This window comes from Callionymus lyra, chromosome 4 (genome assembly GCF_982586985.1).
Source record: "Callionymus lyra chromosome 4, fCalLyr1.hap1.1, whole genome shotgun sequence".
Lineage (NCBI taxonomy): Eukaryota > Metazoa > Chordata > Actinopteri > Syngnathiformes > Callionymidae > Callionymus > Callionymus lyra.
In genome coordinates this window covers 5,539,376-5,564,134 of record NC_141821.1, presented here as the reverse complement: position 1 = coordinate 5,564,134, position 24,759 = coordinate 5,539,376, and the positions used below count along the sequence as shown (strand labels likewise).

At 35.8% G+C, this 24,759-nt stretch overlaps 1 protein-coding gene across 1 annotated transcript in view; it reads right to left on the bottom strand.

Moving 5' to 3' along the window:
• arap2 (ArfGAP with RhoGAP domain, ankyrin repeat and PH domain 2) overlaps window positions 1–24,759 on the bottom strand; it is a 151,509-nt gene that overhangs the window by 14,666 nt on the left and 112,084 nt on the right. Inside the window, exons 17-26 of the mRNA XM_087788548.1 lie at window positions 23,568–23,670; window positions 22,696–22,894; window positions 17,337–17,400; window positions 15,495–15,658; window positions 13,159–13,371; window positions 12,946–13,051; window positions 10,825–10,972; window positions 6,876–6,953; window positions 3,663–3,737; window positions 831–948 (exon numbers count right to left, since the gene is read on the bottom strand). Coding sequence (XP_087644674.1) covers window positions 831–948; window positions 3,663–3,737; window positions 6,876–6,953; window positions 10,825–10,972; window positions 12,946–13,051; window positions 13,159–13,371; window positions 15,495–15,658; window positions 17,337–17,400; window positions 22,696–22,894; window positions 23,568–23,670 — 1,268 coding nt within the window. The remainder of the gene's footprint in view (window positions 1–830; window positions 949–3,662; window positions 3,738–6,875; window positions 6,954–10,824; window positions 10,973–12,945; window positions 13,052–13,158; window positions 13,372–15,494; window positions 15,659–17,336; window positions 17,401–22,695; window positions 22,895–23,567; window positions 23,671–24,759) is intronic.

Below are 24,759 nucleotides of genomic sequence, written 5' to 3'. Positions count from 1 at the left end.
TCCATTTCAATCATTCCTAAAGATTGTTGCGAAAACACTCATTGACATTCTGCTGTATTTGATACTCAACTGACAGTATTTGACTGAGTTATCTGTTTTTTTTAGAGTTGTGAGAAAAAATGTTTGTTCATTTTAATGTAGCGACTGGAGCTCAGTTGTCTTCGTTGAAGCCTGGACATGAGGAATTGTTCCGAAAAAACAAAATAAGTCTATATTTTAAGCTTGTTTGTAGCAGGGGCTCCCAGACTCTCAGATCTCAGTCACTTCAAGATTTAGGCTGAAAAAAATATTCATCTTTTATATACATATATATATATATATATATATATATACAGTATATACATTTTTTTTCTCCTCATGGGGAGGCTTCAATCTCAGAGGGACATTACAGAAGAGCAGTATGGAGGTATTTTGATGTTTTTAAGTGTCTTTTTGGATGAAGATGAAGACAACTGAACTCCATTCGCTACATTAAAATGAACAAACATTTTTGTCTATAACTCTGAAAACGAACAGATTACTCTGAAAATAATCCCAACATCAGTCGACATTAGGTTCAGTCGAACAAGTGAAGTTTTAAAAGGCAAATTGCAAACCGAAACAATAAAGAGATTGAAAGTAGCACTAATTATAACTGTAATTCTTTAATCAAAATTAATCTTTAATTTAACACCCCATAATTAAAATATTACATGTATGGAGAGCAGGACGTAATTGCAGTCCCACCTCACACAAAATGTATTATTTCTTCTCCAAGGATTTGACTCCATTCCCAGGATTTATCAAGTCTCTCCGTTACACATTTATTCACACAAGACGCCGTCACATACCAAGCTCTCCGTTCTCAATGACTTCAAACGTGGTCCAGAAGTCCTCGGCTTTCAGGGCAACGTTGCGCATATTGAAGACATTTTCCGCCAGTTCCGTCGCTCTCATGCTGGGAGAGACCTGTCACAAACAGAAGTTAGAAGCGTGTCCACTGGAGGACAGAAATACAACCGCTATTTTCAGTTTAAACAGCTCGGCTTATAAACTGCAGATCAATATTGAACCACTTTCAACTCCTTACTTTGAAGAGACCCTCGATGTTTATGTAAAACGTGTGGTTCAGATATCAGACCAAAACACAAAAAAACACAAAAAAGTTTCATTTTATCTGACAAGTATGTATAATTTGAAGAGTAATGAAAATATTTGTATTATCATGCTCAACACCAATTTAATTTTTAAAGACCAGAATAGTGTTGGTTTCTTACAACTCTGCTGCTCTGCTTTCAAAACATCTTGTTATAAAAGGAAGTTTTTGCTTTTCAAGTACATTTCCAAGTTTACACGCTTCAATGTAAAAGGACAAGGAACAAACTACTGTCCATCATGGATGATGACAGTCATCCTCTGAACACTGTCATCAGTGAGCAGAGAAGCAGAATGAGTAACGAATGCTCCTACCCAGGTGCAAAACAAATAGACTCAGGGACTCATTCATCCCTCGGGCTATTAAATTGTACAATTCTGAGTTCGGGGGCAGGAGTGGAGTGAGAGTATCTGGATGTTCTGTTCTATGTTAGTCTTTGTATCCTTTGTCTTTGTTGTTTTTCTTTGATCTATGTTCTTTGTCTTTATCTTTAGACTTAGATTGTGTCATCTTGTTCTTCCTCTTTATGTTCTTCTTCTTATTTAATTTTTTATGTATTATTTTTTATTGTTTATGAAAAATTGCTGGCTATTGGTAAAAAACAATTTCCCGAAGGAGACCTCCTGAGGGATCAATAAAGTTTTACCTTTACCTTACCTTACCTTACCTTAAGTCAAGCACACTCGGGTATTTAGTCCCAATGAAGCGGCCACTTGTATATGCCAAGGTATTATAACTGATGGACTCTTCCTTGTGAGGTATTGGAAAACATTCTGGTCTTCGCTAATACTACTACTAATACTACTACTACTATTACTACTCGTACTGACACTGGCTTGTTTACAGGATCAGTAGAAGCAAACTCTACATGTCAACTTTGCTGCCATTGATTTAAAAAAACAAACAAACAAACAAAGAAATACAGCAAAACATCTAATTTATTTCACCTACATTATATTAGTAAGTCATTTTTTAAGTAATTTTTATTTGTATAGCGCTTTTCCAGACCAGGGTCACAAAGCGCTTAAACAATCAAAACAATATTCAATAAAGTATATACTTTAAAGATCAAGATAAAACTGATAACACAACAGGAGTTCCAGAAAATCAAGGAAAAGCCTGAACAAATAAAAACGTCTTAAGATATTAGCGAACATATTTGTTTAAACCTTCTCTAACTTTGCTGTAAACATAACTGACTCATTTTAAATGTTATGATGCTACTTCATGGGTATTTAGGATTCAGTTAGTATAGAAGAAACATCTATCGATAGGAAGATTTTTAATGATCCCTTGGAAAAATGGCGTTGGGAGATTAGGAATGGACTGAATTGCTGTTAGTTCAAAATATAAAAAGGTATGCAATCTTTGTTTTTGTTAGAGTCTTGGTCTGTTTCTAAGAAAAAAATGTTTGAAAGGCCGCTGTGCCTTTGGCTCAAAGAGGAATTGTTTAGTTCTGTCAATCACTGTCGCTTTTATAATGTTTAAAAAGAGTGATTTTGTAGAACGTGTTGCTTTCTTTCTGATAAATGTTAGAGTGTTCCTTAAAAAAAACAACTTTTTACTTCCAAGCTAGGTCACACACACACACACACACACACCCTCCCCCCCCCCACACACACACACACACACACACACACACACACACACACACACACACACACACACAACAACAACAACAAAGGGTCGTCCATCATGAACTTAGGACATAGACCAGAACTTCCACCTGGTCTACAATCGCAGCGATGATGTTTTTATCTCCATCAGAGCTCAAATGGTTCATCTGATGTGAGGATTCTAACTTAATCGAACCATTTTATGTCTTATTTTAACTCCAAAATGTCTTCAAACTGATAAAGAGTCCAGAAAATGGGTCTTATTTAACCCTTGTGTTATCTCAGGGTCAAGATGACCCCGAGGCCCGAAAACTAATTTGCGACGCCACCACTGCATATTTATTTATTGAAGCCAGGGAGGTCGTTCACCTGGACCCAGAGAGAACACAAGGGATACCACGAACACGTTTGTTTTTTGGGCCACCGGGTCACTTTGACCCAGAGATAACACGTGGGTTATACATACATTAAGACACAATTGCACCCGAATAATTTCTGTCTACTAAATAAAATGTAGCAAAGGGTGTAAAATAATTGAAGAAAAATCATATTGTAAAGTTTCCAAAAACTAGAGAAGTGTATTATCAATATAAATTAAATAATATTTTTTTTCACAACTTGAAGATGTATTTTTAATGTTCACAGGCAGTACATGTGTTATATTTTTTTCTTACATCTCTCAGTTTTACTACACCAATATTCTTGTATGGTCAATGTTTGTTCAATTGTTTAAAGACAGACAGTAAAAGAGCTTTACTGTAGAACGAATGGAATTAAAGCACAATAGATGTGGTATTTTAAAGCAGAACTCCAACCCGGTTAAACAACATCGTTTCCAGTCCTGAACTTAAATTCTTCACGTTCAAAATTCTTCTATTCCAGACTATACATGTCACGGTGTGCAAACACACCTTGATTAAACAGCAGTTCTCCGGCGCTTTCTTCTCCAGGTAAACCTCAAAGATCAAGTCCCCGGCTGGAGAAAACTGGATCGAGGGAAAAGAAAAAAAGAAAAAAATGGAGTCAGACAACGGGATCACAAAACAATACAGCAGAATTAATTGGCTTTTCTCCTAAATTCCTCTTCCAGTGTGGCAGGAATCCAAATGGAGAAAAGTCAGAGAATCAATTAGAGGATACGTGGAAAACAAGACTTCAATCACCGTTGCTTAATAAAACGAGTGAAAGACAAACTTGTAAAGGTAGCCGTGCTTGTGGGTTAAAAACATGTTTTGAAAGATGCAGCATGAGACCTTTCTTAGGGTTATTTGGGAATGAAATTAAGTTTGCAAACGCAGATGAGATTCGAAGAAAAAGGAATTTACTATGGAATTTCTGTTTCTATGGATTAAGGCTCTGCTCGAGTGTTAGTTTCAACCTTAAAGATAAGCATTTGCTGTTAATCCAAAATATTCACTTCACACACTGTTTTGAACTTTTCCCTCCACTTACTTCCAGACTTAATTGGTAAAAAAGTAAAATTCTTAGTTGGTCTAAACAAGGTTACAACTCCCACACTGTAAATACTCCAAAAAACTACTAGTGAGGAACCGTCGGCCAGCATAATCCCTCTAATCTGCTTGAGTTTTTTTATTTTTTACTAAAAAAAATATATTAATTATACATTATAAATATATATATATTTTTTATTCAACAATTTTTTTAACCAAGTGATATCAAAGAAACAAATGTTTTAATTGTATTCACTTTACCTTATATTGTCACTTTAAATAATCAATTATTCTTATTGTTTTTTTAACTATTAAATACAAATATAGTTGATGTGCAGTATTATTTCAAGATTATATTAAGACCTTGCTTTTTCTTAATTTTCTTGTTAGTGCGGTTTTTTTTTCTCTATGTTTTCTTGACCCTTTAAAGTATATATTTTAACTGTGTATTGATTTTTAATTGTTCAAGTGCTTCGTGACCCTGGTCTAGAAACATCTTCACAAATAACTGTTACTTACTTACTTACATTTTTCTAAACAATGCCTTTAACGTTTGTTTTAAACAAATGTTTACGATATTAAACATCTATCCACGATTTATACTTGTGCAGGGAGTTCTAAGTTCAAAACCATGTCGTTTTAAAATGCGACCTGTTACTCTTTTTCTTGGGAGGTTTGATATCGACAAAATGTCAATCCAGAGCGAAGAGCTTCGAAATCTACTGTTGAAATCCGGAGAGAAAGAGACAACTTGACCTCAACCGCTCTGATTTGCTTTCATGTCACGGCTGGTTTCTATTCACAGGAGGAACCGCGCTCCACATAAATTCACAAAGTGACTACCCTTCGGAGCGTAATCCCAGGATGTGACTGGCGAGGCTGTCAAGAAGTGAGAAAATCCTGCCCAAAACTATTTGATAATCTGTTGTCTCGCTCTGTGACCTTGTCGTCCGTGATGGTGAATGGTTTGTCACTCTTCGCCGTGTAGCTCTCTTGTTGATACACCTTTAAAAGTCAAACAAAACCCAAGTATACAACTTTTCCCGCCGGTTGTTTTGGTCCCTGAGCAACATAACTCAATGAATAAAAACATCAATAAATAATTAAATATATGTGTCAATTAAACGCTGTAAAGAAGATAAATTCACCAAAATTACACATTAAATAGCATTCATGTACTTCATCCTACTTAAAGTTATCTCATTATTTTAATTATTATATTTAATTATATAATAATTTAATTCCATTTATACAAATTTGGTTTGCCACAGTTTTGTTTGTATCATTAGTTATTTTTAAACTACTGTTTTCAAAGTTAGGTTATTTAATTTAAGGTCATATATTCTTGTAAGTTCTCCTTTTTTTTAAATTCCTTATGCTAACAAATACTTGGAAAAGCTACTCAGTTCTGTTGTTTTATTTGTTATTTTTTCTAATCAAACTTGTTTTTTGTTTTTTTTTAAAGTAAACCACAAAGGCAATATTTTACTTTTTTTCTCAACTAAGCTAATAAATACTTTGCTTATGTGGTTTTATTTGTGCTTTTTTCTTCTTAATTTTTTTTCGGTAAAAGTAAATCTGTTGCCTTTTTATTGTGAAGTTAAAAGACACATTTTCTCACTAATACTTTGTGTACTCGCTCTTTAACCGTCTAAAAAATAAGGGCTTTTCAATTACTAATTTCATCAATTACATTTTTACTGGGATACTCGATTACAAAAATATTCATAAGCTGCCACCCTTGAATAATTAATATTTCAGAAAATATAGTTGAGATATTAGAAAATAAATACGCTGAGAGCTTTTTTCAGTTTATTCTTATCTCCTTTGCAAAATATAAATTCATTTAATTTTAATGCTGCAAGTTATCTTATATATAAAAGTTCAAATGTGAGTGGTATTATACTATATGAAACTTGCTCTATTATTAGTTTAATTTATTAAAAAAGGGGAAAGTATCGTAATAGATTTGAAAGATAACTGTAGACTTGGTAAAGCTAAGAAAAGTTTGAGTATTTAGAGGAAAATGTCTCTGCAAAAATAGCCAAAAGCAACTTTATCCTCTTTTCCTCTTGTCTTACTCACAATTCCAGCATTAATTAGTTGTTTTTTTCCAATTTAACCTCAATATTAAAATAAAAGGATGAGCATCATGTTTGAACACCACCTTTTTATAAATATATTTTTCAATTAACCTTAAGTAGATGAATTTAAAACGACACAAATTTCCTACCTAATTTAATAGGTTTTTCTTGCAAAGAAATTGTGTTAATTTTCACCTCCAATGCCTTTAATATTTTTGGGGCTGAGTGCCCAGGAGTCCCACTGCGCCGTAAAAGGACTCACAGACGAGGTGAGGAAAAACAACTTATTTGAGATTTCAGCAAGAGCAGGACTTTGTGATTTAATTTTTTTTTCCCTTGTTATCAGAGACTACTGTTTTTTCCTCAGCCGAGGCTCAAAGTAGCTGCGGTAAAGGTTAACAGGAACAAAGCATTTCTACCTCGCCTGCCTCCTCCACACTCCACCGTGTTTAGAAAAAGCGAAGCTTCTCAAATGAAACCCCCGAAAATTGAGAGACGCCTGCACATGCAGGGGAGCTCTATACGAGCACACAAACAAAACCGGACACCCTTTGGTTATTTCCATTTGGGCAGCGGCGGGTCGACTCACTGTGGCGTCCTTTTTGTCATTCCAGCGCGTGATGAAACTATTCTCCCTCTCCATCTGTTGCACCTGCTCTTCGTTGACCTGAGAAAAAAACGACAAAACACACTCAGGGATTCACACTCAGGATCACAGTGGAGATGATGTCTATCTTCTCATCTCATCTGAATACGTACGGACCAGATAAGGTCATTGAGATACAAAATATTTCATGCATTTTAGAGTTGTGATCCGATGAAGGAATAAGACGGTGAATAATTGACTGTCTTTTTTAATGGAGCAACTGGTAGAGAGTTACAATTATGGCAAAATATGTTTACATTTCTATTGTCTGACTTCACTTGGCTAGAATATATTTGGGCCACTCAGTACTAGTGGCGTTTATTGGCAGAAATATGTGGATACAATACGCATCAGGATGATGTATAGTGATGGTGTAGTAACAAGGATATATTTGTATATTATTGAGTACTTGACTCTGGTGTTGTGAAAGTTAAGTAACAAGGATATACTGTATGTATAGTATTATCGAGTACTTGACTCTGGTTTTGTGATAGTGTATTAACACGTATATATGTGTAGTATTGTCCAGTACTTGACTCTGGTGTTGTGATAGTGTATTAACACGTATATATGTGTAGTATTGTCCAGTACTTGACTCTGGTGTTGTGATAGTGTAGTAACAAGGATATATTTGTAGTATTGTCCAGTACTTGACTCTGGTGTTGTGGTAGTGTAGTAACAAGTATATATGTGTAGTATTGTCCAGTACTTGACACTGGTGTTGTGAAAGTGTAGTAACAAGTATATATGTGTAGTATTGTCTAGTACTTGACTCTGGTGTTGTGATAGTGTAGTAACAAGTATATATGTGTAGTATTGTCCAAGTACTTGACTCTGGTGTTGTGATACTGTAGTAACAAGGATATATTTGTAGTATTGTCCGAGTACTTGACTCTGGTGTTGTAGTATTTACAGACCACATGACTCTCGACAAAGTCGTAACTGCTTTCAATTGTTTTCAAACCAAAATATGTCACAGTGTCAGCATAACAAGCTGCTGGACTCACTGTATCCTCTTGTCCTCAGTCAAGTTATTTCTCTTTTAGCTGCGAATGACGTAATGACTGCTGCCATCTCGTGGCCAGAAACTTTGATTGCAACACTTGGGTGAGGTCAATATTTGCATTTTAATTGTTTATTTAAAGAAAACTAATTCTTCTACTTGACGAACACTTTATTGACATTTTAACCATACAATAAATCTCTTTTTTTTTCTTTTTTTTAAATTCTGAGGATTCACATTTTTCAAAAACACATTGTTTTTGTTTTATATTTCAGTAATGAATCAGATCGCTGTAAAAAAACAAAAAAACAATATATTAATATTAAAATAATAATTTATGTTTGAAAAGAGTTCAGTTAGACTCAATCTTCTGCTCTATTCTTCTTTAGAGTTCACCAGATTATTAAACTTTTTACTCCAAGCTTACAATGGTTCAGCAAACTGTGTTTTACACATCGTTCACTTCGTTGGAATCAACAGTGTTTTTTTTCCATTAACACTTCTTTAGGATCACATGTCGACACGCTTTTGGTCTGGAGGTGAAAACATGAAGGTAACGAAGTCGGATGAACATTCTAAAACAAAATCAAACTATGCCACTAAACACAAATAGATCCATCTTTGAGACTTTGAAACGTCATCGTTTTATTTGACAACTGACTTAAACACAACGACACAACCGAGCGACAATCCTTTTGTCGCGCTTCGCGGCTGGTGGGAGTTCTGGAAGCTGTATTTTTTCCTTCAAACTTTGAAACGTCGTTATCATTTTTCCCCGATAGAACAATTCGTCTTTGCTCTATTTTTGGGAACGTAAAGAGGAATATAAAACCATATAACGTGTGTGTTTAGAGCTGACAATAGCGCCGTCGACAGTCTCCGATATAGAAGTGGCACTTTGATTAGGGGGCGTCTCACTGGGGTTCGTGTCACAGCGTGCGATTGACCCGTGATCGGCAGAGTTTGAATGGCTATTTTGTCACGTGAATGACGGCGTCCCGAAACCTATTTGGAAGCTATTGCTAACTTTGAAACAGGAGGGATCTGAGCGTTCAGCCGGGAATTAGCAGATCTGGTAGATCAGGCATCTCTCCAAAGCTAACATTGATCTCACTCCCCCACACTGCCGTAGTACTGTTGAGCAGGCCTGGCTCCCACAGTTTCGCTGGTTAAAGGACTGTAATAATAATAATAATAATAATAATAATAATGCATTTTATTTAAAGGCGCCTTTCTTGACACTCAAGGTCGCCGTTCATAGGTTACATACATAGAACATCTTAAAACACAACAATAAAATATGTATAAAATAAAAAGTAGCAGACAAGGGTAGAGCATTAGTATCAAATGGAATAAGCAGTTTTAAACAGATGTGTTTTGAGTTGAGATTTGAAATGGGGGAATGAGTCAATGTTTCTGAGTTGGGGTGGTAGGGAGTTCCAGAGACGGGGAGCAGAGCGGCTGAATGCTCTGGAGATCAGACAGATATGGGGGGGCGAGGTTATGGATGGCTTTGAAAGTGAACAGGAGGACTTTAAACTGGATGCGGAACTGAACCGGGAGCCGTTCACAACTGTAAATAAAGTTGTGCCGCCAGCATCGTGTAGACAGTATTTGGACCTTTTTCTGTTTTTTTTCCCCAACGAGAGGAGCGTCTGCATTAGAGACCTTTCAGTCACACTGATACACAGGTAATAATGAGCAGATGTGGAATCCTGAAGTTACGTTTAATGGGTCCCTCCAGGACGTTGCAGGCTTTTGTGCTGAATCTTGTGAGTTTTTGCTGCCTTTATACCTTTTTTTATGAGATGAAATAAAGATTTTCTTTTAAGGTATTTGTTGACATTTTTATTTTGCCTTCGTAGGAGACTTTTCGTGTCTTCAGTTAGCAAAAAAAAACAATGTTTAAGGTAAAGGATTTTTAAGGACATAATCAAAGTGATTTCTTTTTCCAAATTACCATCTGGATCCTCCCTGGAGAGAGAGATGCTGGCTTTAATGACTTTCTCCACCGTTTTCTGTGGTGTTTAAGTCTCATTTAAAAATTTCAAATGCTAAAAAAAGGGATCCAAGCATATAGATCAGGGATGTCAAACTCAATCACATAAAGGGGCCACATTTCTTAAGCAGTCTGGGACGAGTGCAGAACACATCTTTATATTCGCCCAAATCTGGTCTTGTCATTCATTCATTCCAGTTTTATTTAGCTTAAATATCTTATTAAGGTCGTCACAAGAATCGACACTTTGGTACATATCCAGTACATTTTTCTATTCTTCTCTTTTTTTATACTTAAATGCTGCTCATCTGTGTAATAGTTGTTGGTTTGGTTGTTTGTTTGCACATTTGTAAGAAAACAAACGTTACAATCACCCCTCTTTGGAGTTGAATAACGTTGTGTACTTAACCCCTTGTGTTGTCTCTGGCAACACAAAATATTCTTCGAATCACTTTAGTTTTATGGGCAGCCGGGTCACCTTGACCCAGAGACGACACAAGGTTTAAAAGTACGGGGTTGTTTTTTATTTTTCAAATGATGGTATCCAAAGGTTTATATTATATATTGACATATTTACAGGCCACGATATCAACATGAACACGAATCTAATTTGATTTGATTTCGGGCCGAACCTCCAGTGGGTCATTTAAAACCCACATAGCCAGATGTAAGATATTGAAGGAAAATGAAAGGGCAGCTGGTCAATACATATATTTGGATAATTTAAATTGATGAATAAAAGATTAAAGAAACAAGACCACTTGAAAAAAAGGATGCTGGCTTTGTTTCTCCATCGAACAAGTGCATTATGGAAATTCAATATGAATAGAAAGTGAACAAAAACACCGGAGAGAGGACACAAGAAAAGAGAAGGGGTTGCCATGACTCACGCTGAAGAGGGTAACATAATTGTCGATGAGGTCACGGATGACGTGGATTTCTTGTTGCGTTTGTCCTCGAGTCTGGAACATGCAGGAGGAGAAGACGGCTGCCAGTTTGTCGCTGGGCATCTGGTTGAGGTGGCAGCATTGATGGATCCTGGCGCGACATGAACACGACACAAATACGTCTTAACACGGATAGTCCGCCTTATGATGGTCCCACATTTCACCAAGATAACATTTCCTGTTAAAATCATCACCGTGTCCTTCTCATGCCTTCGATAACACTTTCTTTCTGGTATAAATTCATAACAATTGCAGATATTTTCTCCTAACAATACTGCTAAAATGTGTCTTTCCTTTCCTTTTAAATAAATGATTCTGAATCACTTATAATACAAAATACTTGAACAGCTTCCTTTAATTTAATTCGTTTTAATTAAACGTATTAGTCTATAATTACCTTTTTACATTAAACGGTTGATTAAAAAATGTCTTTTAAATCTATTTAATTCTAGCTAATTATTACTAATGGTTACACCCTCCTTTGGGAATTGGTCTAAATCAATTATACACCTTTATAAATTTAAATGATCCGTCTCTGCTTCCAGCGAGTAGTCGTTTTCATGCAGAAATGGCCTTTTTTGCCATGAATTATTTTATGGAATGCAGTTGTAGTGAAGAGAAACGCATCCCACATTTCATAGCAGCACCCAACAAATGCATACGTATCCTAATATTGGCTATTTAAAAGAAAATGGTTTTCAAAACAACAGTGCTCTGCACCTTTCTACAACAACATGCAGCCGATAATGTATTACAACCTGCATTATTTATTAGCTATGATGCCATTATATAACACGTCGCCGTGAGGCATCTCAAGGAATAGACGTCTTGAAATTCTCTGATCATCAGATTTACGTCCCAATTCAACAATAAATAGACGCAGGTTCCTTGAAATGAAAGTAAATTCATGAATAAATAAGTATTTTTACCCCATTTTTTCTTACTTTCTAATTTCCAGGGCAATATCAATAACTTTTAAACAACAATTCTACTTCATGCATGCTCTGCCCTCTATAGGCTCCATAGGTAGCTCGTGGAAACAGCCTGTAGAGGGCAGAGCACCCATTCAAAGAACCAGGGTTATGACCATAATAGTAAACCGGCTGTTTTATGTGCAAACTAATAATAAAAATAACAAAAAAATATTTGGCTTCAAAGTGTAGCATAAGATATGTTATTGTTATATTCCTAAATATTACTTACTCATTCCCTGATAATGGATAAGTGTTAAATGAAATCCTTTTTTTCACCCAGTCCTATAAATGACTGGCAAAATAATCCAAGTATGGCCCTTACATTTTGCTATGATACTATGAATAAATACAAAAAAGTCAATGATGTTTAACAATGTATCGAGTTTAAGACCATAGAATGGATAAATCTCTTTATAAAAAAGGAAAAAAAACGTACAATTTCTGATTCAAATGAGTCTCTAGCTGGATCATATGTGTCTGGATTGATTGTTTTCATATTATAGTTTCAGGGATCGAACACATGAAAGCTTTGAAAAGCTCTCCTACATCTGAGTCCACGGGAAAATCGAATTACATTTATGTTTATTTTACCAATATGGTTTAAGAATTCTTCTGCCTTAGTATGTGCCACATCTACTTTTCTAAATCCAAAAAAGTTCCAGATAAGTTTATATTTGGCACTTAAACCGCTTCATTTTTTGGTTCTACTGAGAATTCTAAACTAAACTTTTTACCGTTTTCTTAGTTACCTTAATTATAACTTCTAATGGTAAAGATTTCATGATTCATGATTTTGATGCTTTGAGACTCAAAAACACATGACATTGTCAGGCATATGGATAAAGACATGCAAAGGCACTCGTTGTATAAACAAAGCGGGTGTGATTACAGCTGACTGGAGGAGGAGTGAGGCCATTATTACGTCATAATGGACTCTCGTAACCTCTCGTTCGCCCAGATTTCAGAGCAACTTTATAAAGTAATAGGTTAAAAACATGGACATGACGAAGGACTTACTGCATCTTGCAAAATAAGAGTTCAACATTTCAAACATGTGAGTGAGTCTAACTTCCTTAGAAAGAAAGATTACCTGTACAGATGCTTGAGAAGAGCATCGAGCGTGGACCTGTTTGTTTTCGGCAAACTCTTGACAAAGGTCGAATACTTTTTCACCCTTTCTTTCTCGTCCGGCTCATCTACACACACACAAGTAAGACGTCAATCGCAATGGATTCATACTCTGCAGAGAAATGAGAAGAGAAAAAAAAAGCAAAAGAAAAATGATGCTGTGTTACATTTTTACCGAGAGCTGACACCCAGTATGGATAGAGCTCCTTGGTCAGGAGAGCATCTTCTGCCTGGGACAGGAAGGTCTTGAGTGTGCTGGTCACATCGTCCAGGTGATGCTCCTTTTCCCTCAGCTTGACGTTGCGAGCATCACGAGTGAACTCCTCCAGGAGCAGAGCCACCCTTGCAGGGTCCCCCAGAATCTGATAGACCCCCTCCCGGGGCAAACCTGATGTGGAATTCATTCAAGTTAAATCTTCATTCGTAAGGATTAGAACTTTTCTTACTTCATTCAACTCAGAAAAAGTTCAAGATGGTGAAGCTCCAAGTGAGAAGAAAATAATCGGTTCAGCCTAGCGTGATGTTCTCGTTGTTTGCCAAACTTGAATCTTAGCCGTGACATACAGAGTAACCTTTGCTTTGGCAACAAGTTTCTGTTGAGCAAGCAGCTATAAAATGACCTCTGTGTTGTTGACTCAACGGCATTTCTTTACGGTTCGTACAGAGATTATCTTCTGCTCAATTCAAAACAAAGTTTAAAGGCATAATTACGATGAATAAATAGACATATATTGATGATGCTGACATTTTTCTCATATCGAGAGGTAAAATTCAGTTCGAAAAAAGTGGGAGCACAAATATCTGCAGCTCATAGTGTTCACTTGAGGCTGTCCAAAAAACATTTAGGTCGTGAAAACATTTTTACATGCTGATCCAAAAAAAACAGCTTTGGCTTTAAAGTGAAATTCACTAATTTTCCGAGTTTATATTTTGGACATTTTACAACTTTTCGTAATGAAAATAGGTCGTATTTCCCTTTTTTTAAGACATATTCATTTTTTTGCCTTCACATGGTCCTCCAGATAATAAACTTTGGTTTTGTGACATTATTTCCCATTTTCAAATAGTTGATTTTTTGCTATTTTTACAACTTTTCACAATGAAAAGAGGTTAAATTTCCCCGTTTTTTGAAACTTAACATGATTTTCAACATTTATTTGCGTTTACATCTGTTCCTTTTTAGAGTTATAGACAAAAATGTTTGTTAATTTTAATGTAGCGACTGGAGCTCAATTGTCTTCATCTTCATCTTTGTCCAAAAGAAAACACACCTAACCCTTGTGTTATCTCAGGGTCAAGTTGACCAGAAGGCTTAAAAAAACATCCAAATACCTCCATAATGCTCGTCTATAACCCCCCTCTTGTATTGAAGCCTCAACATGATAAATTGTTGCCGAAAAATCTTAAACAAGTCTTTATTATGAGCTTGTTTGACGCTTAATGACCGACATCCTTTACAGACAGGAAGTACTCCGACATATAGTACGACAAAATGAGACATGGTTTTCTCGGCCAATCATAATTTCACTTCAGCTCTTGAGCAGAGTCTGGATAAACTGGACTACAGCATTTCCAAGATGGCTGCAACTGCAAATTGTCGTCAAAACCTCAGTTCAGAGACAGACAGGGGGCGACATAGATCCATACTGTACATACCGTCTACACTGACTTTATATGTTAAGCATATTTAGCATTTGTTAGAGTAAATGTTTCTTTATATTGGTGAGTTGATGAGGCTTCATGAAACAGTTGATGAGGTATCATGATACAGTGTCTTTGTTTTGAAAGGCCACTAGATGGCACTCTCTGTTTGACAGGTTTCATTGAATAAGTAGATCAGAGTCTAATATTATGAACCACAGAGTGACATCTAGTGGTCTTTCAAAATAAAGGCATCTGTATCAAGATACTTCATCAGCTGTTTCATGAAGCCTCATCAACTCTTCACTTTTTTTGACCTTTTAAGTATATATTTTATTGAGTATTGTTTTGATTGTTCAAGCAAACAAAAATGGTATTAAAAAAAAAGCAAACATCAATGAGCCAAACTTTCTACCATTGCATCCATCCATCCTTCCATCCATCCATCCATCCATCCATCTCAAGCAAATCCTGTCAACGAAACCCAGTGACAATGTGTGATTAATGAGACAAATGTGGAAGCTAGACTTCTATTAAACACCTGCTATGATCACATGCAAACACTTAGGTGAGAAATCTAAATCAGAATCTTTCATTTTAACAGTTTTCAATTTCTGCTCTTATGTTAAATTCGCAGATGGAAAGTGACGACTCAATCCGTCTGTTCCATCAAACACTGTACAATGAATCATTCAAACCTGGAAGTCAATATGTTTGATGTTACAACATAAAGCTGAGATATGGAGTCAAAGACAACGTATCTTGACGTTGAAGTTAACTTCAGTTGGACGGCCATGTTATAACGCACGTAATTGCATTTGGATTCATTAGACAAACATAGGTAGATCAAATTAAAAAAAATTGACTCACCATATTGGGTCACGAAGGCGATGCAACTCTCGACGATTATCGGAACGCCGTTCTTGGTCAGCTGCTGGTCGCCGAGGGCGTTCCCGTCGGTCGCCGCTGCCTGCGTGATGGCCGACTGCCACAGGGTGAAGTCTACCAGGCTGTAGCCGTGGATGTACACCGTCCTTCAACACCACCAGGAGATAATACAGCTTAGATTTCAGGTAGGATTGTGGGCAGTTCCTCACGCTAACTAGCAGTAAAACTAGGAAATGTAAAGAAGATGAAAGAGTCGAAAAAGTGCATCTTTTGTATCGTATTGTAATGTAACAATATAGTGAGAAATGTTATTTTGAGCAGGAGGAACAAGGACAGCAACTTCTGATGATGTTCGGACGAGGTGATGTAGACAAAGTATTTGTTAATTTATCTGTGATTTTATCATTTATTTACAACTTACGAATATCGCTCATATCATACAGATCCTAAAACTGAATCAAATCAGATCCGAGAACAGAGATTTTCCTTTTCCTATTCGTCCCCATGACATCATCAAAATTAAAGAACTATAGTTATGAAGATTGACCACCAGCCATTTTTACAACTTTTCACAATGAAGAGAGGTCAAATTTTCCCTCTTTTTTAAGACTTCGGAAAAAGTTTTCAATATTTGGGCAACATTGATTGGTGTTCATATGGTCCTCGAGATAATAACCTTTGGTTTCGTGACATTATTTCCCATTTTCAAAAAGGTTGATTTTTGGCTACATTTACAACTTTTCACAATGAAAATAGATTTTACCAATTTTTGAGACTTTATATAATCGGATTTTCAACATTTATTTGCGTTTACATCAGTTCCTTTTTAGAGTTATGGAAAAAAGGTTTGTATAATTAAATGTAAATGAAAAATCAAAATCAAAGAACTACAGTTATAAAGATTGACTACGTGACTCGGAAGAAGACTCGTTCTTTTTAGGGAAAACAGTTCACTTAAAATATGTATCAGGATATTATAATAATACTTTTCTGTATAAATAATGTATTCATATGGATATCTGCTTAGTACTGTATCTGCCTGTAAAATATATTTTGTATGTACTACTATACGTACTACTAATTATGTATTTATATAGATACCTGTGTAGAATTTGTTGCAATTGCCACAAACTAAAGAACAAATAAAAAGGGTACTTTTAATTACTATTCTTTACTTGTATTCATTTCTTTAGTATGTAGAGTGAAGGGATGATGTTATTCTATGTTTGTATCCTTTTAGGTCTTTGTGTTAGTTAGTTAATCAATGCTCTTTATATTTGCACTTTGTTATCTCTTGGCGCTTTTCTCTTTTTATTTGAACTTTGTTCTCTTTCTTGCTTTTAAGAAACTTGCTGAACCTTCTATCGTCTGCTGTGAAATGGAAACCCAATTTCCTGAAGGAGATCTCAAGGGTATTTGCTCAAAAAGTAAGAAATAATAAGAAATAATGAAGAAAGCAGTGATGGGCTGATGAGGCCTCATGAAACAGTTGATGAGGTATCATGTGAAGTCCTTTTTGAAAGACCACTCGATGGCACTGTCTGCTTTTATTATAAAAATGATGAGAATACAAACGTTAAACTAAGAATGCCATCTTATGGCCTTTGTCAATAAAGATACTGTATCATGACACCTCGTCAGCTGTTTCATGAAGCCTCATTAACACATTACTATTGTGAAGCATGAAGTGATGCAAGAGTTAAGTCTAGTCAATTTAATTATCTTGTTTTCTTACAAGAAAAAAGAAAAAAGAATGAAAGCAAACACCGGTGCATGAAGAAAAAAAAACTAATTAGCTTTTTATTCTTTCGCAGGCTGACTCACCTTCCGCTCTCCACCATCAGCAGAACTTGGATCTTCTCCTCCCCCTCAGTATGTGTAGTGACAGCTGGAGACGGAGCCACAAGTAAGTTTCTACAATCACTTTTTTTAAATATGCTGCTGGATATTAAGTTTGCCTCCAAATCTGCGCTGAATTTTTGCGCTGCCTCGGAGGAAAAGAAAGAAAGAGTTGAACACAGGCGGGAGCAGCGACGTCATGATGTCACGAGAGAACTTGAAACACGACCGAGAGAATCCGACCCTCAAAGGAAACGTGGGAGGAGTCGACCGAGGAGAACTTTAGCGCTCAAGCCCATAAAAAGGTGTTTCTTCATGTGTCGTTCCTCATTATACCTTGAGAAAAGAAGCCTGCTATTAGTAAGTAAGTAAGTAAGTAAGTGATATTTGTAGAGAGCTTTTCTAGACCAGGGTCACAAAGCGCTTAAACAATCAAAACAATACTCAATAAAATATATGCTTAAAAGTTCAAGACAACACCAAGACCAACACAGGAGTTCTAGAGAATCAAGGAAAAGCCTGCACGAATAAAAGTGTCTTAAGATGTTTCTTGAAGGAGTCAGTAGATCATCAAACACAGAGATGGTTCCAAAGCTTAGGAGCAACAGTCTGGAAGGATTTCTCTCCTCTGGTCCGGAAGTTCAGGAACCATCAGTAGATTCTGATCCACAGACCTCAGAGCCCGAGCTGGGGTGTAAGTCTGGATCAGATCACTGATGGAAGGTCTGACCATAAATAGATCTGAAAGTAAGAACCAGAATATTTGAAGTTGATCCTGAAAGAAACTGGCAGCCAGTGAAGAGATTTAAGGATCTGAGAAATGTGAGTTCTTCTACTAGAGCATGGCGAGACAACCCGTTGCAGAGTTTTGTATCAACTGCAGGCGAGACTAGTGCTACTTAACAATACTTTGTTATCCAAATTACAATATCTTTATCTTGTGTTAAGATTACTACCTTGAGCTTAAATCTTAAATATAACATTGTGAAGCTTTTTTCTTTCATTTCTAGCTTTAATACTAAAAACTACAAATATAACTTGTGTCACTACAGTTACTGTGTAAGACTGAGAATTTGGGTTTCAGTTTTCGGACCCTGGCGTCATCCAAACTTTCTAAAGGAAAACCGACAAATGACAAAAGCAGTTAACATCATATATATTTGTCACCTTGCAAGTGTTCTTTTGCACCGAAAATCTTTTGGCATTATATTTTTCCAACAATTTGTGATATTATTAAATTGTTTTAAACAGTAACAGTGCCGATGCTATGGAAGGAAGGCCCCAGCGGACTTCTTGCTAAGGGCCCCATGATGGCTTGGGATGGCTCTGGTCAAAGTAAAAAGTCAAATTAAACTGTGGAGTTGAACAACACTTTAGTTAACTTTGATTAAATGCTTTGAAAACTAATGAACTATTTGGGTATTTTAGTGAAGCCTGAAGGTTTGATTTAAACTATATAAAATTTGTGAATAAGTGAGAGGCTCAGGATATCAAAAATATATATATAATCTAGTCATAAAACATGAACCTTAAGAGCAGAGATGGCATCCAAAGGACCATTAGATAAAATAAAAGAGCTAAAGTAATGCTCTGGACTACCAGGACATGATGACAGTCCATCCTTGTTAGAAACAGAAATACATTTTTAATTTTAAGTGACAAAAGTAGTCGGTCAGCAATAAAAATAGTGACCATGAAGCGGTAAAAATACAATAAAATAACATTATACAGCTTCAATGATTCAATAAAATGGTCGGCATTGAAGACTTTCCTTCTTTGTCAAGTTTACCAGAGCAAGTCAAAAGCTCATTCTTCTTTGCCGTCACCATGGCAACGTGTTGGTTGTTGTGCAAGGAAAGAAAAGGTCAAAACAATCATGGGATATTTGCTGAACCATCGAGGAGCAACACACAATTTTGTTTTTAATATATACTTTTAAAAAACTTACAGCCAAAAAGTTCAATTTTATCAAGAAACACATGTTTAAATTTTTATATGGACATTGTTCTGCTTAATTTCTGTCAAGTGGGATTTAGAAAAATACAGCTCATAGAAGGAGCCGAGGTGTAAACTTTATACTGACTGAAGTCAGGGTCGGACCGGAATACTTGAGGTCCATTGTGTTGGTTTATATATATATATAATACAGATTGGAATCCATTAGGATCTGGAATCCTGTAATCTGGAGTAAAACCTAGTAGGATTCCAGATTCTACTAGTACAGATTCTAGGTCCTAGTAGAAATGGGAATTCTACCAGCAAAATCTCCAATTCTAATAGGATTAATTAAACCCTAACCCATATCAATATTAAGATCCCAGTTCAGTAGCAGGATTCCAATCTACTAGTAGGATTCCAGATCCTACTGAATTCCAAACTGTACTGTGACATATATATATATATATATATATATATATATATATATAAACCCCATGAACCTCTTGGTAATTTGAAAGTAAGATCTAATTTTCTGGGGTTTTTTAAATATATAATTTTGTACGTATAAATATATTCGTATTTTTCTTATTCATTGACTAGATCAACATTTATTAAAAAAAAGACTGATAACGTGACGCTAGGATAAGGGAAAGCAAAAATAATAAATACCAAGGTATAAAAAAATAATTTGAAAAAAACTCGCATAGAAAAATTTAGTGAAAAACAAGAAATAACATCTTGAGTTTTAAAGTATTTCTTCTCTTTCAGATATTTCAATAAATAGTTAAATACACAAAACAATAAACACATGAATGGCAAAGAAACAGGAAGTCTACAAGATCCTCTTCTACACAGCAAATACTACAGACGTTAGAAATATACACAGAGAATAAACTGTGATCATGTCACGGCTGAGTTGTTTACATCATTTATACAATAAACCTCAGTATTTCCTGAACGATTTAATTTTATGATAAGTTAAAAAAAAAAAATAGGCTCTGATTTGAATAAAATACTAATCAAACACTCACGATTCAACCAAAAGTGATGAAAAACCAATAAAAGTTTTTGCATTACAAGACAAATGAATACAAAAAGACGCTGCTGATTATTCAGCCGAGACGAATGGAGGACAAAGCAATTAAGGATAAAGAAAGTGAAAAAACAAGATAAGCCAGTTGAAATTACAGAAAGTAAAAGCCTGGAGTAAGTTTGTAGAAAGTGATTCAGAAAGTGATCATAACTTCAGGAAGCCTGAGGTCAAACACGCGGGATGAGACCACAGCGTTTGCATATTGGACGCATGTAGGGACCGTAATTGAAACATGTATTTATTTAATCCCTCACTGCTGCCCCCGGCGTGCAGCGGCGCTACAGCCGAGGAAATAACACTTAATCCCGTGTTGCAGACTTTGGATCCTGAAGGCATCTGTTCACTGGCCTGTTATCCACCAGCCTGCCCTGAAAACAGTTTTGTCTTCTGCTATTGGCCGATTGTTTTCACCTACGTCTGCTTCTTTGGAGTTTTGAATGTGATCGATGGCTCTGGCGATTTAAATCTTATTATGATGAATGGCCGACGAATAAATATGATGTCATATATATAAGAACAAGGATATATGTGTAGTATTGTCAAGTACTTGACTCTGGTGTTGTAGTATTTACAGACCACATGACTCTTGCCGAGGTCGTAACTGCTTTCGTTTGTTTTCAAACCAAAATATGTCCAAACATCTGGAGCTGGAGTCACTGTATCCTCTCGTCCTCAGCTATCACTTGTATCTCGTGGTATTAGGGGCGTCATAGCTCAGATGGTAGAGTGGTTGCCTGCAGTCCAAAAGGTTGCAGGTTCAATCCCAGCTCCAGACAAGCTTGTGTCGTTGTGTCCCTGAGCAAGACACTTTACCCTGATTGCTCCTGATGGTAGACTTGGCGCAGGTGTGCAGCCTACTCCCATCAGTGTGTGTGAATGGCTGTAAAAAGCACTACCGAATTTCCCCTCGCGGGACAAATAAGGGATTCTATTCCTTGATTCTTTAGCTGCTGTGGAAATAATGACTGATGCCATCTAGTGGCCGGAAGTTAAATCGCAACACTAAAATTAAAAAACCGTGATAATTGCATGTTAGTTGTAAAATAAATATATTTAAACACACTTTATCAAAATAAGACCATTAAATAACTAGTAGACAAAATAATATGATTCTAAATCCTAAAAATAAATTGATAAAATGTTTATTATACATTTTCTAATCAAATAAATGACAGTATTGTGAACATATAAACATGTGATATTTAAGTGTATTAAAAATGCATCACATGCCAGATACTGTATAACAAGAATCAAGTGATGATGTGAACTGACGTGTGCAGATCTGAGCGAACTAGAGGTTACGAGAGTCCATTATGACGTAATAATGGTTTCACTCCTCCTCCAGCCAGCTGTAATCACACCCAGCTTCATTTATACAACGAGTACCTTGGAGGTGGAAACTTCAGGGATTGATGACCAAAGTGACAAACCTCCATGATTTAACAATCACAGCAGAGTGGGTGTGGTTATGGTTTTCAGTGGGCGGAGCTTAAGATCATTTTCTAATGTCAAAGAGAGTTTTGTACAAACACACACTGATTATAAAATAGAGTCACACATCACAACAACACACAAACATCAACACATGTTTTTTTTATGGGATATATATACAGTATATATATAAATATATTTTTAAAAAATCACATAACTCCTTTGTATAGTATATGTGCGTGCTAGTGTTTGTGTGTTTGCTAATTCAATTGTTACCCTGTACAAATACACAATTTGAACTGTGTAAATGATAATATATGAATGTGTATCACAGGAGATGCACTTAAATACAAGAGAAAAAATGTACAGTAAGAAAAGTCAGAATGAGTGACCAGTGTTTTCACTTTTCTTTACTCTGCACTGAAGTTTGTGTGATTTATTATTGTGACTTATAAATATAAATGATTTCATCACACTTTTAGCACATTTTTGAAGTTTTTAAAGTATTTGCAGGGAATTCATTATGTAATTAAAGTAACTAAATAAATCTTTGTTCTTTATTTCGATGAATGCTTCATTTGCTTCAATCATAAAAATGCCTTATTAAACTTAAAAACAAAGAAATAAATTTTACTGTGCAGTGAATTAATTACTGGATAAGAGAAAAAAATGAATAAAAAAAGGCACATTAAAAAAAGAATCGCATATTTGTTCGCAATATTTTGGAAAATAATCTTCTCAGTATTCGTTCAGCCCTAATATATATATATATATATATATATATATATATATATATATATGTATATATATATATATATATATATTTTTTGACCACTATGAGTCGATATTTTACAAGAGAATTGAAGTAAAAACTGGACTCACTGAGTTCCCGCAGCTGTCTGAGTTGAAGAACTCCCTCCTCATCCTCTTCCTCTCCGGAGCTAAAGTGCAAGGACGAGCCTTCCAGCGAAAACCAGCCCATCCTCCAGTGGTAAAGGTCGTGACCTTCCTTGTAGAGCAGCCTGCCAATCAACTCGCTGTCTCTCTGAACCAACCTCTCCACTTTGGACGGGACAAAGCACTGCAAGTATAACAAATAAATACTTTTTTTTTTTTATATCGCAGAAGTTTTTTTTTTATAATTAACTGATGAGAAACTTTTTTTCAAAGGAAGACTCTGGATCAAAACAACCTCCAACAACAACAGATGTGGCTTTTTCTTGAAGGCATAACCCTGTTGGCTTTTGGGTGAAATTGATTTTTTCTTTTCGTTTTTTATTTCCCTGAACACCGTTCTGGACTGCAATTATCTGTGATGGAAATGGATAAATAAAAAAAAAGTGCAGCGAGTTTATGGCACAGATGGAGAGACATATGGACGGATGCAGATCCGCCTCCCACCTTCTCCGACTGGGTTGACTGGGATTAAAGACATAAAAACGGGAGCAAGGGATACATTCATACGGAGCCGTTACTACGAGATCATGTCAGTTTGTGTGGAGAGCAGAGACGTCTTCGCAGTAAACAGCGACGTCTGGACTGCTGGATCTTGCGAGAACTCCCTGTTCCTTCTTTGTCATTTTCCATTAAAAAAAAAACTTGTTTGGCAGCTTATGAGCAAAAGTGTGTGTCTGAGGCGTGCATCGTTTTAAAAGTGTGTGTCTGAGGCGTGCATGGTTTCAAAAGTGTGTGTCTGAGGCGTGCATGGTTTCAAAAGTGTGTGTCTGAGGCGTGCATGGTTTGAAAAGTGTCACCTTCTTCAGCGCCTGGATCCAGTCTCGCTGCGTTTCCAGTGTCTCGGCTCCGACGATCAGCGCTCGCTCCGTCTGCAGGTACAGCTCGGCTGTAAAAACGGCCCTGGAAGAACACACAGTCATATAATTGCATGTCTACACACTTTAAAAAAAAAGTACTTCTTCAAGTGAGTCTCAAAGTTATTTTGACTTTTATTCCTGTGTAGATATGTGAAAAAAAATGGAACAAAACATTTGAAAAAGGAGCAGATATATCATATAATCGTTACAATGTTTACAATGATGGGACAACCTTAAGCACTGACACTTAAAACAGTGAGTTTAAGATGGCCCAAACACTTAACACTGTTAAGAAAAGGCTCAAAAGGCAACAAAGTTTAACAAAAACAGGTCAAGATTTTTCGTCTTTCAGTTTTTCCATCATAAAAAAAATCATAGTTCCTAAGTCAACCACTTGTCTTTATGAGTATTTAAACAATTCTACCATTAAGAAGCTCTAGGTTGATGAGGATACCCTTGTTTTGTACACAAACAGTAATATTCATGAAAAACTTTTAACTTAATGAAAGCCACCACTAGAAAGTTTTCTCTATTTACCAATAAAGAAAATAAGGCCGCGTCCCACATTTACACCTCACCCCCAATTGCACCCATAAGTACGAACAAATACAATAAAACCAGACTTTTCCCCAGTTTTCCAAATGTCGTAATGTTTTTGTTTCACTAGATTTCTCTGTAGCTTTGTCAGCCGTCCATTTGTTGTGTGGTGATGTTGAGCAACAATGGAATTATGGTTTCTTGGTAAAGAAGATACTATTAAAGAAGGATTATTAACCTTCATCTCCACAAGTGATTCAAACAAAATACTAAAATACTAAAGTTTTCTATATAAATACTCATTTTCTTTTCAATACATGTGATCCGTACGATACTATCAATACGATATATGCGATTGATACAATAAATATGATATATACTATATATAGATGCGATAGTTAAAATAAAAGGGATAGAAACTTTAAATGATACATGCGTTTGATACAATTTATATGATGAATACGATATATGCAACCAATGGATAGATATATAGGATACATGCAATAAATACTATTGATGAGATAAATATAATAAATAAGATTAAAGCGATATACAAATATTACTTACTTCATTACTTACTATAGATGCAATGATA